The sequence below is a fragment of the Scyliorhinus torazame genome, chromosome 12 (assembly GCF_047496885.1).
Source record: "Scyliorhinus torazame isolate Kashiwa2021f chromosome 12, sScyTor2.1, whole genome shotgun sequence".
NCBI lineage: Eukaryota > Metazoa > Chordata > Chondrichthyes > Carcharhiniformes > Scyliorhinidae > Scyliorhinus > Scyliorhinus torazame.
Window position 1 is genome coordinate 207,817,355 of NC_092718.1, and position 14,144 is coordinate 207,831,498.

Here is a 14,144-nt window from a genome sequence, read left to right on the forward strand (position 1 = left end):
AATCAGGAATCACTGTGCAACTGACAGCCAGTGGGGCATGCTTCATTCTCACAGTTACGTAATTAGATGTTAAACAGAACTTAAAAAGTGGAATAAAAGGCAAGGAAATTCAGCTTTCAAAGCGATCGAGGCATGTGACAGGGTTTCACAGGGTGCTGATCTGACACAAAAAGGGGAAAGCAACTTACTGTTTGGCATATTTCACATCATTATGACATCCCAAAGCAGTTCATCGACATCCGAGCACGTAATAATAATAATGATAATCTTCATTATTGTCACAAGTAGGCTTACATTAACACTGCGATGAAGTTACTGTGAAAATCCCCTATTCGCCACATTCCGGCACCTGTTCTGAGTACACGGAGGGAGAATTCAGAATGTCCAATTCACCTAACAGCACGCCTTCGGGCCTTGTGGGAGGAAACCGGAGGAAAACCACACAGTCAAGGGGAGAACGTGCAGACTCCGCACAGACAGTGATCCAAGTCAGGAATCGAACCTGGGTCCCTGGCGCTGTGAAGCAACAGTGCTAACCACTGTGCTACTGTGCCCACCCCCCCATTGCAAGTGTGGTAAATCTTGAAATCTGGGCAAATATGGCAGTCAGTTGACGTCCAGCAAAGTTCCACTAACAGCACATGTAGCAAACATCAAGGAAGATAGGAATAGACTTCAAATGAAAGTAGGCAGAGAGGTGGAATGGACATACAAATGGTGGATGAAATGTAAGAAAGTATGATGTAACAAATTTTGGTAAGAAAGTTTAGGAGAGGAAAAGCAAGTTAAATGGTATTTTAAAGAGGGGTGCGCAAACAGAGATTTAGGGGTGTTTATCATAAATCTTTGAAAGTGGCAAGTCAGGTTAACAAAACCATTCATAAAGCACATGGGATTCTGAGCTTTATGAGTAAAGGCGGAGATATTAAAAACAGGTTATTCTAAATTTATGCAAAACACTAATTCAGCCTAATTGGAGTGCTGTGTCAATTTCTAATCACCTCATTTTAGGAAGGATATAAAGGCCTTGGAGAGGGAGAGGAGAGATTTATTAGAATTAGAAACTAGAGTTGCTCTTCTTAGTGCAGAGAATCATAGAATTTCATAGAATTTACAGTGCAGAAGGAGGCCATTCGGCCCATCGAGTCTGCACCGGCTCTTTGAAAGAGCACCCTACCAAAGCCCACACCTCCACCTTATCCCCATAACTCAGTAACCCCACCCAACACTAAGGGCAATTTTGGACACTAAGGGCAATTTAGCATGGCCAATCCACCTAACCGGCACATCTTTGGACTGTGGGAGGAAACCAGAGCACCCGGAGGAAACCCACGCAGACACGGGGGGAACGTGCAGACTCCACACAGACAGTGACTGTGGGAGATTTGATGTAGGGGTTTAAATTAATTTCAGACTAAATAAAGACAAGCTGTTTCCAATACTTGAAAGTGTTGGTGGCCAGAGGGCACAGATTAAAGGTGATTGGCAAAAGAACGAAAAGCGACAGGAGGAGAAGTATTTTATATGTGATGAGTGATTAGGGATTGGAATGTACAGCCTGACATTGTAGGGGAAACAGCTTCAACTGTAGCTTTCAAAAGATAATTGGTTAAATACATGAAGGAAAAAAATTGTGGAGATATGAGGAATGAACCAGAGAGTGGCCCTAATGGGATCATAGGAACATAGGGATTAGGAGCAGAAGTTGGCAATTCAGCCCCTCGAGCCTGCTCCACCATTCAATCAGATCATGGCTAATCTCTTCCTGCTCCCCATATCCATTTAACCCGTTTTTTAATCAGAAATATATCATCTCCTTCTTGAAACCATTTAATGACTCCAATTCCGCCACACAATGGGGCGGCGAGTTCCACAAATTCACCATCCTCTCCGAGAAGTAGTTCCTCCTCATCTCAGTTCTAAATCTACCGCCTCTCAACCTACATCTGTGACCTCTCGTTCTAGATTGCCCCACAAGGGGGAACATTTGGTCTACGTTTACTTTATCAATTCCTTTTAATATTTTATATACCTCGATCAGTTCTGCAAAAAGAGCTTGCATCGGCTCGATGGCCCAAATGGCCTCCTTCTGTGCTGGAGCATTCTATGATTCTATGAAATGGTTAACCAGATGATCTGCTTTCAATCTGTTGGTTGAGGGACATCAAGAGAACGTCTCTGCCCTCCTTTCAATAATGCCACATCCTCCTACATTCAGATCGCACAAGTAAACCAGGCATTGCGTTTAAGCCCCCATCTGAAGGGGCAGACCTCTCTTCGGACTGCACTGGAGTGTGAACCTACATTTCATGCTCTAATCTTTGGAGTGACGTTGAATCACAAATGTCTAATTCAGAGGTGAAAGTTCTTGGCCAAGGCAAAAGCGAGGCTGCGCTATTTAACTTCAGTGTGCGAGGTTGTGGAATGTTTCCTGTCGCTTCTAAGTTATTTTGAAGAGTCAAATACGTGTTTACATCTAAAAAAAAGGGGTTGGTTTTGCACAGTGGGCTAAACAGCTGGCTTGTACTGCAGAACAAGGCCAGCAGCGCGGGTTCAATTCCTGTACCGGCCTCCCCGAACAGGCGCTGGAATGTGGCGACTAGGGGCTTTTCACAGTAACTTCATTGAAGCCTACTTCTGACAATAAGCGATTATTATTTCATTCATTTTCAAAAAGCATTGTCTGAAAAGATGGTGGAGTTCGATCCCATTGAAACTTTTAAAAAAGCAATGCGTCCTTGAAGAGAAATCATTTGCAGGTGGGGGGGGGGGGGCAGGATTGTGGGCACAGAGATATCTTGGAGAACTCTTTCAAAAACCGGCACAGATAGGATGGGAATGGCCTCCCCCTCCATCTTTGCTGTGAGATTCAATGGTTCCATGAGCAGCTGGTTTCAGGCAACCCGGCATCCCACGAGGCTGTTTGTTACTTTGGAAAGGAGCTTGCCACATCTGGAGTGAGAGGCAGTCAGATTTCCCTGAAACTTCAATTTGCCATCGACCTCCTCTCTAAAGATTATGGCAAGCACCATAGGACACGGTTTGATTCTGCACTACCCCCTCTTGGGACAGACTCGGAGCTGGATTTAAGTGCGGCAGATCCATCTGCTAATGTGATACCAGTAATCAGAGCAAATTAATCCCATGCCTCCCCCTTTCTCGCATGTGATGCATGCCTCAATGTATCTATTGGCAATGTATCTTTTGACCCTGTCGCTGTGTGTGTTTTTTGTTCCGTGTGTAGGGGTGGAGGGGGGCGGTGGAAGGGGACATATAATGTCCAAACCACAAGACAATTAACTCCAAATGCATCTCCCCTCTAAAACCAAACGCTTCATAACGCCTTATGGGTGGGGAAACTTTGCAGGGTGTGTGTGCATCTTTGGGGGGGGGGGGGGGGGAGGAGGAGAGAGGGATGGGTGTCAACATATTGGGCTATTGTTTGCAGCCACAGTCGAATTGTATCCGGTCTCTGAAGCAAGACGCTTGTCTGGGTGGGTGTAGCGTGTAACCCGACTCCGCGCCGCAATCCTCCACGTTTTTATTGCTCTTTGCCAAACGATTTCCTTCTCTCGGAGCAGAAAATCGGAAACTTGCTTCTCATTTCCGACACACTGGAGTCCTTACCGGCGGGCCAACTCTTCTTGAACAGCCCTCAGGACCCTGTCCTATTTCAGTAAATCTGAGGGACTAAACCCGCTCCTATTGCTGCCTCGTACTGTGCATGACACAGAATTCCTCTCGCCGTTTGAAATACAAAGCGCGCAGTACTGCAGGTAAATCACCTTGTAATCTGACCATGAATTGCCTGGAATTCCTCAATAAATCACTTCCCCATCCTCAACATGGACAAATAGCAAATGGAATATCTGCATTGGCAAACACACCAAATGAAATCTAACTGGTGCTGCCCCTAACATCTCGATCGTTGCCCTCTCCACCTTCCTACGTGGACAGCAGCAGGTTCGAAGGTTGGAGTGGGCCGAATCAGACACATGATCAGATACAATGCGTCGCCTTAAGGTGCAATCGTTAACTTCAAAATGCATCCGGATGCACAATTCTTTTACAGATGAAGTGAAAAAAAAAAGGTCCGGGGAACGAATTATGAGCGGCTGTTTTTTTTAATGGCTTCTACATCGGAGGCTAGGAAAATATATTGTTAGCTCAGGAACGAATGGTCCGCCTTTTGCAAGGTCACAGTTAGTCTCGTGGCCTTTGTAATCCAGCGAGTTGCTTCTGTGCACTTTTTCGATCCATCGATCAGGTTGACAACGATACAAAAGACAGAAAGGGATTCCTCGCTGCTCCGGAATGGTCAGGTGTCAGCGAGGTGGCCGCATGCGAAACTGGATGTGTTGGAAAGCAGGGAAACGATTACCAATGTGGGTCAAGTGGAGATAAACATGGATCTGATCAGCACAACAGCCCGTTTGATTCAAGCAGCTTCATCGGGAATTCAAGCCGAATTCTGAAATGGTCCAAGAACACGAGAAAAGTTCCCCTTTTATAAAACAATTTACGTGGTTCAGATAGAGGAGTAGCCATGTGAACAAAGAGAACGGGATTGGCATTCATAAAAGCACTTTGGTAAACATGCATGAACACGACTGACTATAAATATCTGCAACGCCCTTTGGCAATGGCCCGCACAATGCCTGCCATGGCCGGGGGGGGGGGGGGGGGGGGATGGAAGTTAAATAAATGGAGCGATTGAAGAAGGATCGAAAGCAAAGGCAATTGTGGGATATACAGGACGTGCTGGCGGAGCTACAATTGATAGCGGGCTGCATTTTGTGAATCAAAATGGTTCCTTGTTTTGTTTTTGAGAATTGCAATGTGATCACGGTGCCTTGAAGGGAGGAGTCCCATTCATTCACAGCGCCGGCAGGAGAGAGTTGAATTGAAGCCACACAATACACCCCCCCCCCAACAATACTCACCCCCCAACAACACTCGCCTCCCAACAAGACTCACCCCACAACAATATTCATCCACCCCAACAATACCCACCCCCAACAATACACCCCCGAACAATACCCACCCCCAACAATATACCCCCCAACAATACCCTCCCCAACAATACTCACCTCCCAATAATACCCACCCCCAACAATACTCACCCACCAACAATATCATCCCCCAACAATACTCACCTCCCAACAATACTCACCCCACAACAATACTCATCCACCCCAACAATGCCCACCCCCAACAATACTCACCCCACAACAATACTCATCCACCCCAACAATGCCCACCCCCAACAATACTCACCCCACAACAATACTCACCCTAAACAATACTCACCCCTAACAATACCCACCCCCAACAATACTCACCCCCCAACAATACCCCCCCAATAATACCCACCCCCAACAATACTCACCCCCCAACAATACTCACCCCCAACAATACTCACCCCCAACAACACTCACCTCCCAACAATACTCACCCCACAACAATACTCATCCACCCCAACAATACCCACCCCCCAACAATACTCACCCCACAACAATACTCATCCCCCAACAATACACCCCCCAACAATACCCCCCAGCAATTCCCACCCCCAACAATACTCACCCCCCAATAATACCCACCCCCAACAATACTCACCCACCAACAATATCACCCCCCCACCAATACCCAACCCCCAACAATATTCACCCCCCCAACAATACTCACCCCCCAACAACACTCACCTCCCAACGATACTCACCCCACAACAATACTCATCCACCCCAACAATACCCACCCCCAACAATACTCACCCCACAAAAATACTCATCCCCCAACAATACGCCCCCCCCAACAATACCCACCCCCCAACAATACCCCCCCAACAATACCCACCCCCAACAATACTCACCCTCCCCAATAATACCCACCCCCAACAATACTCACCCACCAACAATATCACCCCCCCACCAATACCCAACCCCCAACAATACTCATCCACCCCAACAATACTCAGCCCCCAACAATACTCACCCCCCAACAATACTCATCCACCCCAACAATACTCACCCCCAACAATATTCACCCCCCCCAACAATACTCACCCCCCCCCAACAATACTCACCCCCCAACAATATTCACCCCCCCAACAATACTCACCCCCCCAACAATACTCATCCCCCAACAATACTCACCCCCAACAATACTCAGCTGCCAACAATACTCACCCCAATACACCGCCCAACAATACTCACCCTCCAACAATACTCACCCTCCAACAATACTCACCCCAACAATACTCTCCCCCAACAATACTCACCCTCCCCACAACAATACTCACCCCCCCAACAATACTCACCCCCCAACAATACTCACCCCCCCCACAAGACTCACCCTCCCCGCAATAATACTCACCCCCCAATAATACTCACACCCCAACAATACCCACCCCTCCCAACAATACCCCCCTCCCCCCCAACAATACTCAACCTCCCCCCCCCCACAACAATACTCACTCCTCTCAACAATACTCACCTCTCCAACAATGCTTACCCCCCAAAAAATATCCACCCCTCCCAACAATACTTACCCTCCCCCCCCCCCACCCCCTCCCCCTCCTGCAGCCAGCCCGGGCTTCCGTCAGCACCCATTGATGCCTGGCACTCGCTCACACCCCCATTCACGTTTTCCTTGCTCCGCTCAGGCAGGTACGAGCACCCGGGGTGACGTCAGCTGACAACTTTTCATTAATGAAAGCCGGCGCTGCCGCCCGAGTGCGCAGGCGCGGCCAGCTCCTTTCACAAAAAACACACACAGGGCGCGCAGCCCAGGATCTGCACACTGTGAGTGAGTGTGCGTGAGTCTCACACCCAGCACTCAACAACGCGGGGGAAATCAACAACAAATATATATATTTCAAAGAAAAATATAAATGTATCCCGCGTGGACACCAGGAAGCGATATGTGTTGGTGGGTGGGTGGGGGGGACAAGATAGCAAATATGTCTCACTTTGTGTTTCATCAATTGCAATTTCATCCAGCCCATGAATATTTCAATGATGCACTGTCCTCCGTAGGAAAACTGCCCGGGAAATCTTTTGTTCGTTTGCAGAGGGGATTGGATGGGAAATAGAACAAAAGGGTGCCCCTTTTATCAGAACGTGTCTGCTGCAGAACAAAAGTGATTGAAACCTCACTAAAGTGTTCGTCCACAAATGCGAATATTATTTATCTCGGAGGTTTTGGGCGTCTGTCCCCCGTCCCCCCCCCCAATTTTTTTTTTCATTTTGATGATGTCACTCCCAAGTAATCCAGCTTCGCCTTCCCCCACAATTTGCGCCGATTGTGGCGAAAGAATGGGAACAAAACGGAGAAGAGGTTCGACAAACATTTCGGGATGAAAGTCATTCTTGTGAAAACGTCGTAAATCACAATTTATGGGCAGGAAATGGGTGGGCCAAGGGTGGTGATAAAAGGAGAAGGGAGACACTTCAAAGGGGTTAGTGGATGGAGAGCAGGAAAAGGAGCAGATCTGGCAGCTCGGGGGCAGGGCAGTGATTTCCCTCCCCAGGGAAGTAGCCAGCAATAAAATAAGCCATTATTTGCAACCGTTAGGGACATTCGGGGAGAGTGCCTTGCAAAAATAGCACAATGATTAATTTGCTGTTCAAAATTAAATACAAGTACTGTGATGAAGATTCTACGCGTGAAATTATAGATGTTGCCGCATATTTCCAGCATTATATGTTTATACTATACAAGTGATCACAGCACTAGTATTTAATTTGTCTTTACATCTAAATACATCATATCTGCAGTACCTTTATTTGTGGGATGATGCAGCATTAATCTTATCCCAGGCCACGCTAAATTGCCCCTTAATTGGAAAAAGAATTGGGTACTCTAAATTTACTTTTTAAAAAACATTGGTCTTATCTTCCCCTCGACAATGAGTTCTTTAGCGGCTGTTAGTTCATGTTTGCCTCGCCCACTCGCACCTCATCACATTCGTCAGGCACATCGTGTCAAACGCTTTAATATGGGGAACAGGTACCAGCTTCAGAGAGCAAACACTAACCGAGCACAACGCGTAGCTTTACTTTATGAGCACTCACTGCGAATACGAGCATACAATTTACAAGCACATGCAGGGATCAGGATTGTTGCTGACAATGGCAGCAGGAGCGAGGTCGAGCTTGGTGACAATTCACATGAACATTGTTACAGATTTGCTAATAACAGAACGGTGATACTGGGCAGATTTTTACACTGCTATGGATTTGGATTTTCTTTATTGTCATGTGCACCGAGGTACAGTGAAAAGTATTTTTCTGCGAGCAGCTCAACAGATCATTAAGTACATGAAAAGGAAAGGAAATAAAAGAAAATACATAATAGGGCAACACAAGGTACACAATGTAACTACATAACACCGGCATCGGATGAAGCATACAGGGTGCAGTGTTAATGAGATCAGTCCGTATGCAGATGACAGAAGTCTACAAAAGCACTGAAAGTGCCATGACTGTATAAAATCGGATTGTCAAGGAACAGGTAACATTTTGAAAGTTAAAGGGTTGAATTGCTTGTTAGGCGGGCCCAATTCCATCATTCTGTACTGTAACAATTTTGTGATTCGATCAGTGGGAGTCCCCAGTATAATTGCTATTTGGAGTCGTAAATCCCTTTTACAGTTTTAACACCAATATTTAGAAAAGTTTAGAGAATGAAGGAAAACCGTTGTTATTAAGTAGATTCTGACAAAAGCAGAATATTTTAAAAAGATAATTGAAGATTATTGGGTAAGGCCATAAGACTGAGCAGAAGTGGACCATTCGGCCCATCGAATCTGCTCCGCCATTCAATGTGATCATGGTCTGATGTGATAATCGTCAACTTCACTTTCCCGCTTTAATTATTTTAATCCCAATTGACATTCGACTTTCATCTGGCCGACTGAACGGAATATTTATTGAGTTGTGATGTCACCGTACCCCCGCACCCCTCGCCGTTATTCTATTCTTTCAATTTTATTGCTGTACTCGTTCAGCTGGGAGAACGGGACCAACTGGCATTGTGGCTGCCCTGTACAATGGGGTTAGACCCAACGTGAAGTGTGTGATGGGTCTTCCGCCAGTACTGCTATTTGTCAATTCTGACCTGAGTCTAAACACAAGACACTTCGTGAATGGAAGTCCATTACCCTGTTGCTGGAGGCGATAGTAGGAAATGGTTAAATTAAACAACGTGGGGGCAAGAGTGAGGGCAAGAAATAATAATTTCAAATAGTCCTTGTACTTGGAAATACATCCGGTATTAAAATAGATGTTCTCCCTCTTAAACATAGCATATATTGATTATCCCATCTCGTCCCGTAGGCAGGATATATAATTATAGACCCTTTAGCAACACTGACAAGAACGAGGAGATGCACATTGGTAATCAGCTCGAATTACTCTTGATTTCCCGCCCCCACCCCCAACAGTTTTAACATTGACTCCTCTGCAATGCACGGGTAAATTTGATAGCTTACACTGCAAGAGAGACAAGTATACTTTCCACCCTTCCGTGAGCTACTGGACCCACTTCACTGATGGATGTTCTTTCGCCTCTTTGGTGTATTTATTCCCCCCCCCCCCACACCCGCCCACACACACACACACACTTTTCTCTCTCTTCCACACTGCCAGAGGGTGAGAGTTTACATTGTCAGAGAACTCGGCTGTGAGGTTAAGAGGAAGAATCCCAAATGACTTGCCCATCGGTTTCCCTTGCTTCTCCAGTTTCCAGGCGTGTGCCAGCTGTATCCAAATTTTAGCAAATCAGGTTCAGATAGCCTGCATTTTCCGCCCAGTTGCCCCCCCCCCCATCTCCTTTGTTGTGGATTTTCAGGGGACACTGCAGGCAGAATGTGGTCACTTCAAGGAGACCCATCCGGATGATTTCGCACCCCGCTTAAATCTCGTTCATCAAATAATTTGCTATCATCTCGCACCAGTATTCGGGTATTTACAGACAGATTATACGTGGGGCCAGTCAATTGGTGCTAGGTCAGATCAAATGAGAACAAAATCCTTCAATAGATTCTTGTGACGGGAGAGAAATGCGGAAAGAAACGCACAAGCAGCCTTATAAACGTCACAGATTAACGCATTAAATCTTACCTCGTCTATCGTATGCAGTGTAAAGAAAAAAAAATATTTTTGAGTCAACAGATACTTGGGACGGCAAGTGATGTCTTTTCGGCCCTCTCGTAATCGTTCTCAGATCATATTGCATGTTACAGATATACAATGTAATGTGTGTTATAAATATACAATGTATGTGTCCAAAAACAGGATTAGGCTGCTGGTCAGATTATTAGGGAAGGAAGAACCTCATATCCAGTTGTGCTTCCGTTTAACAAAATATGAAAAGGATAGGAACCCATTTACTCTGGCCAAAATTAAAGACCTATTTGTTTCCATTGAATGCCATTCAGATTTGGCAGCACAGAAAGCGGCTGTGTGGTTTTTTTTTTAACATTCATGTTTGGGATTTTCATTTCGAGTTGTATTGGTGATAACTTAGGGACAGGATGAATTAAGAGGCTGCAAAGTGAAACAGAAACAGAATGTTGGCGGTGGGTCAGGATTTTAGGGAGAAAAATGCAGATCGACGTTTGAGGATGCGGCCTCTTTGCAAGAATTGGAATGTTGAACTTCCAAGCGAGCCCCTGTACTGAACAGGGCGAGGTTTGTGCAAACACTTTATTCCGTACTATAAAGGCTGCCCCTGGCTTCCAGTTCTGGCAAAGGATCCACATGCGAAACGTTAATCTATCTTTATCTGTTTCCTTTTTTCCCCCCTCCCCCCCCAAATGTTGGGGAGACCACATTTGCTCATTCGCAGCATCATTGTGCTATTTATGTTTCGATTTCCACTATCATTTACACACACACACACAGTTGTTTTATTTCACCAGGAGCAAAATTACAGAGAGAAAGCAGTAAGGAAGGAACTGCAGAATCCCCTGCCTAAGTAAAGTGACAGCTTATTATCCTCTCTCTCTCTCTTTGTGAATGCCATTCCAGTCCAGCCTTCTGTCTGCCCATTGAAAAAAAAAAATTTCCGGGGAGCCTGCGCGCGTGCGCGGGAGGGGACATCGGAGGCGGGGCCTGACGGGCCATGACGTAACCGCTCCCTGCTTTTCTTAATGAACGGCGGGGCCGGGAGCGCATGCGCGCTGTTGCCCCTCCCCCCCCCTCACACGGGAGCCAGCTCGAAGGGGGGCGGGGGGGAGAAAAAAAAAACAACTTCCGGCTGGTGTCATGGCCGCCTTACCCTGGTGAATGTGGAGACGCTGGAGGGGGGAGGCGGTGGTGGAGGAGGAGGGGGGTGGTGGTGGAGGAAGAAGAAGAAGAAGAAGAAGGAGGGAAACAAACCCAGCGACACCGACCGGGAGGGATTTACATCTACCTATCCGGCCGTAGAGAGAGATCGGAGCAACCAGAGCGCCGTTTTGTTTTAACCTGAGGGAGAGTGGGGGAGGGGGAGGAGGTGGCGGGGGCTGGGGGTGGCAGAGCCGAGCATGGCGGCTCATAAGCCGGTGGAATGGGTTCAAGCCGTCATAACGCGTTTCGACGAGCAGGTAAACAACAAGCAAGCAAAAAAAATACCCCCAGACCCCAACTGTCGTTTGTTTTGTGCAGCAGCAGCAGCAGCAACAACAAAAAAAAGAGCTTGGGAAATGACATGTTTTGTCCCCTCCAGCGAGCGCGGCTGAATGTTTTTTTTTCTGAGGTAGAATTTTGTTTCTGCTTTCTCCCGGGGTGTGGGTAGGTTGCAGGCTTTTTGTGTCCCCCCCCCCCCCCCCGTGGAGCCAGTCAGTCAGTCGAGGCCTGGCCTGACATGGAGGTCCTCTCCATCTGTCTTATCTATCTATTTATCCATCCTCTCTAAGGGCTAGGTCCAGGAACCCGTAACCTCCTAGGCAGTGGGAGCTGGGGCCTGCAGGAAAATCCAACCCCCCCCCCCTCCAATGATTTTTGATCTCTCTCAGTTTTTAATGTAAGAGAATTCCCACATAGTTCCATTCTGATCCTCACCAACACCACACAACCTGTATTCCCACCCCCCAGCCCTTTTTCTGAGGGACGACATTCCCTGTGTATTCATCAAATGGGACAAAGCTGCCCCCAACCCTCGGTGCATTCAAACTTGTTTGAGAAATCAACAATTTTCACTTTTCCATCCCAGATCGATGTAGTTGTTAATGCAACTTTGCTTTCAGCAGAAATCTTTGTGGTAGAGTGTTTTTTTTTAGTGTTGTTCGTTTTGTAGGCAAAGCATTGGATGTTTCCATCCCTTGTTTCACCATGCCGAGATCAGTGTTGAGCCCTTTAGGGATTTATGTTTTGCTGATTTTATTGGCAATGGAAATTTTTTTAGGGGTAAGTTTGCTCCAACATATTGAAGTTGTTCAACATTTTAAAGTGAAGTCGGACATTCATGACTTGACATCTGTTGATTAAGGGCACCTGAAAATTTTGACAAAAGAAGCAAAGTAGTTCTACTTTGGGAGCTATTGGTGATCTGGATGCAAATGTTACCAAAGTTGTGTTCGCTTTGAGAAGTGTTTATTCCCCCCTCCAGTATCCACTCAAACCTATTTACTTGTGTATACCGTACAGTATGTGCATTCACTTGTGTGTACAGTATGTGAACTTTGTTGGTAAATTGAAAAAGCTGAGATGCCCATACGTCAAAACAAAAACAACTGTTAGAGCCTCCCTTAAAGCTAATTAGTGTGATTAGTGGGAAACTCAATGGTAATAAATTCAATCAGGAGTGGCCAGGTTTGTGGAAAGGTATAACTTCTAGAATAAAGTTTGTAGACCAATACAAAAGCTCACAGAAACTTGTATACACTGAATATTTTATTAAAATTCTGAACAAAATGTGATTTTGAGTGACGTCCAAGCCAAGATTTTTTTTGTCCTCCGGAAAGTGTTGTGTCAGAGGCTCTGATTTTAAAAAAAAACAACAACTGCAGATGAAATGTTTTTTAGATCAAAGTTTTTAAAACAAATAGGTGTTGAAATGCATGTTATAGCCTTACAATCACAGGGCTGCATAGTGGCGCAGTGGTTAGCACTACTACCTCACAGCGCTGAAGACCTGGGGTTGTCCTGGCCCATGGTCACTGTCCGTGTGGAGTTTGCATATTCTCCCCGGGTCTGCGTGGGTCTCATTTCCACAACCCAAAAGATGTGCAACATAGGTCGATTGGCCACGCTAAAATGACCCTTAATTGGGAAAAAAAATTGGATGCTCTAAATTTATTTTAAAAAACCTAACTATCATTCTGCAACTTCTGTAACAAAATATAATTTGGAGGAAAAGGCAAATGTGATTGGTCTGGTGTATTTTTGGTGGGTTGGTTGAGGAACAGACTATCTTTTAAGGCTATTTATGAATGGAGGCCATTTCTATAGCACCATGGTGAAGTGTTTTCTGTTTTGATTCATTTGTCAAAAGTATTTTTTTAAAAAATGGATTGGGCAGAAGGTTGTGATTACTTTTGGATTGTTCATGAACTGAAATTGAAAAGCTTCTCTTGCAATTGTTCTGCCGGAAGACTTGAATCTTATTGGGGTACAAACTTCACAAGTTGTCTTATCTAACCATCCTTTCCTTTTCTGTTCAACATTAAGCATGGACAGTTTATTTGACCTGTGAAGTGTTACAGTTAATCCCAATCTTGCTTTGGTGCAGAGGTTCATTGAATAGTGGTCAGGGGATGATGTCTGGCTGATTTCCAACCACATCCCACCCCTCCTTTTAAAGTGGGGACACCAAGGTCAATTGTAGAGCTTTTAACCTTGTCCCAGCTGAGGTTATCTTATTGGGCACAGGCCAGAGATTGAATGAGAAACCTTCTTGGTCTGTGTAGCTCAGCAACTCACTGAACCATTCCCAAGGCTGACAATATTCTCATCATCTGTCATTTGTTTGAAATCTCTCCAGCAGGTCAGTCTTAAACTATGTCTGAAAATGCAGCTGAAGAATTTTTCTTGTAAACTGCATTATTTGCCCATTGGAACGTTTATAAGTAAATGCAACTTGATTGATTTTTTTCTGGTAATGTTTATTTTGGAATACTTTGCAATCTAATTTAAAAAAAAAAATTCTTGTCTGCAAAA

At 45.6% G+C, this 14,144-nt stretch overlaps 1 protein-coding gene across 7 annotated transcripts in view; it reads left to right on the forward strand.

The window, feature by feature from the left end:
• Window positions 1-11,343: 11,343 nt before the first annotated feature.
• The window catches only part of nf1a (neurofibromin 1a), a 372,455-nt gene continuing 369,654 nt past the window's right edge, over window positions 11,344-14,144 (forward strand). For 5 of the 7 annotated variants that reach the window (XM_072469810.1, XM_072469812.1, XM_072469811.1 and 2 more), the window contains exon 1: window positions 11,349-11,590. In XM_072469810.1, the coding sequence (XP_072325911.1) occupies window positions 11,531-11,590 (60 nt within the window). In that variant the 5' untranslated portion in view covers window positions 11,349-11,530. Of the gene's footprint in view, window positions 11,591-14,144 lie in introns of all 7 variants that reach the window. The other 2 variants (XM_072469816.1, XM_072469815.1) reach the window with 2 other exon arrangements.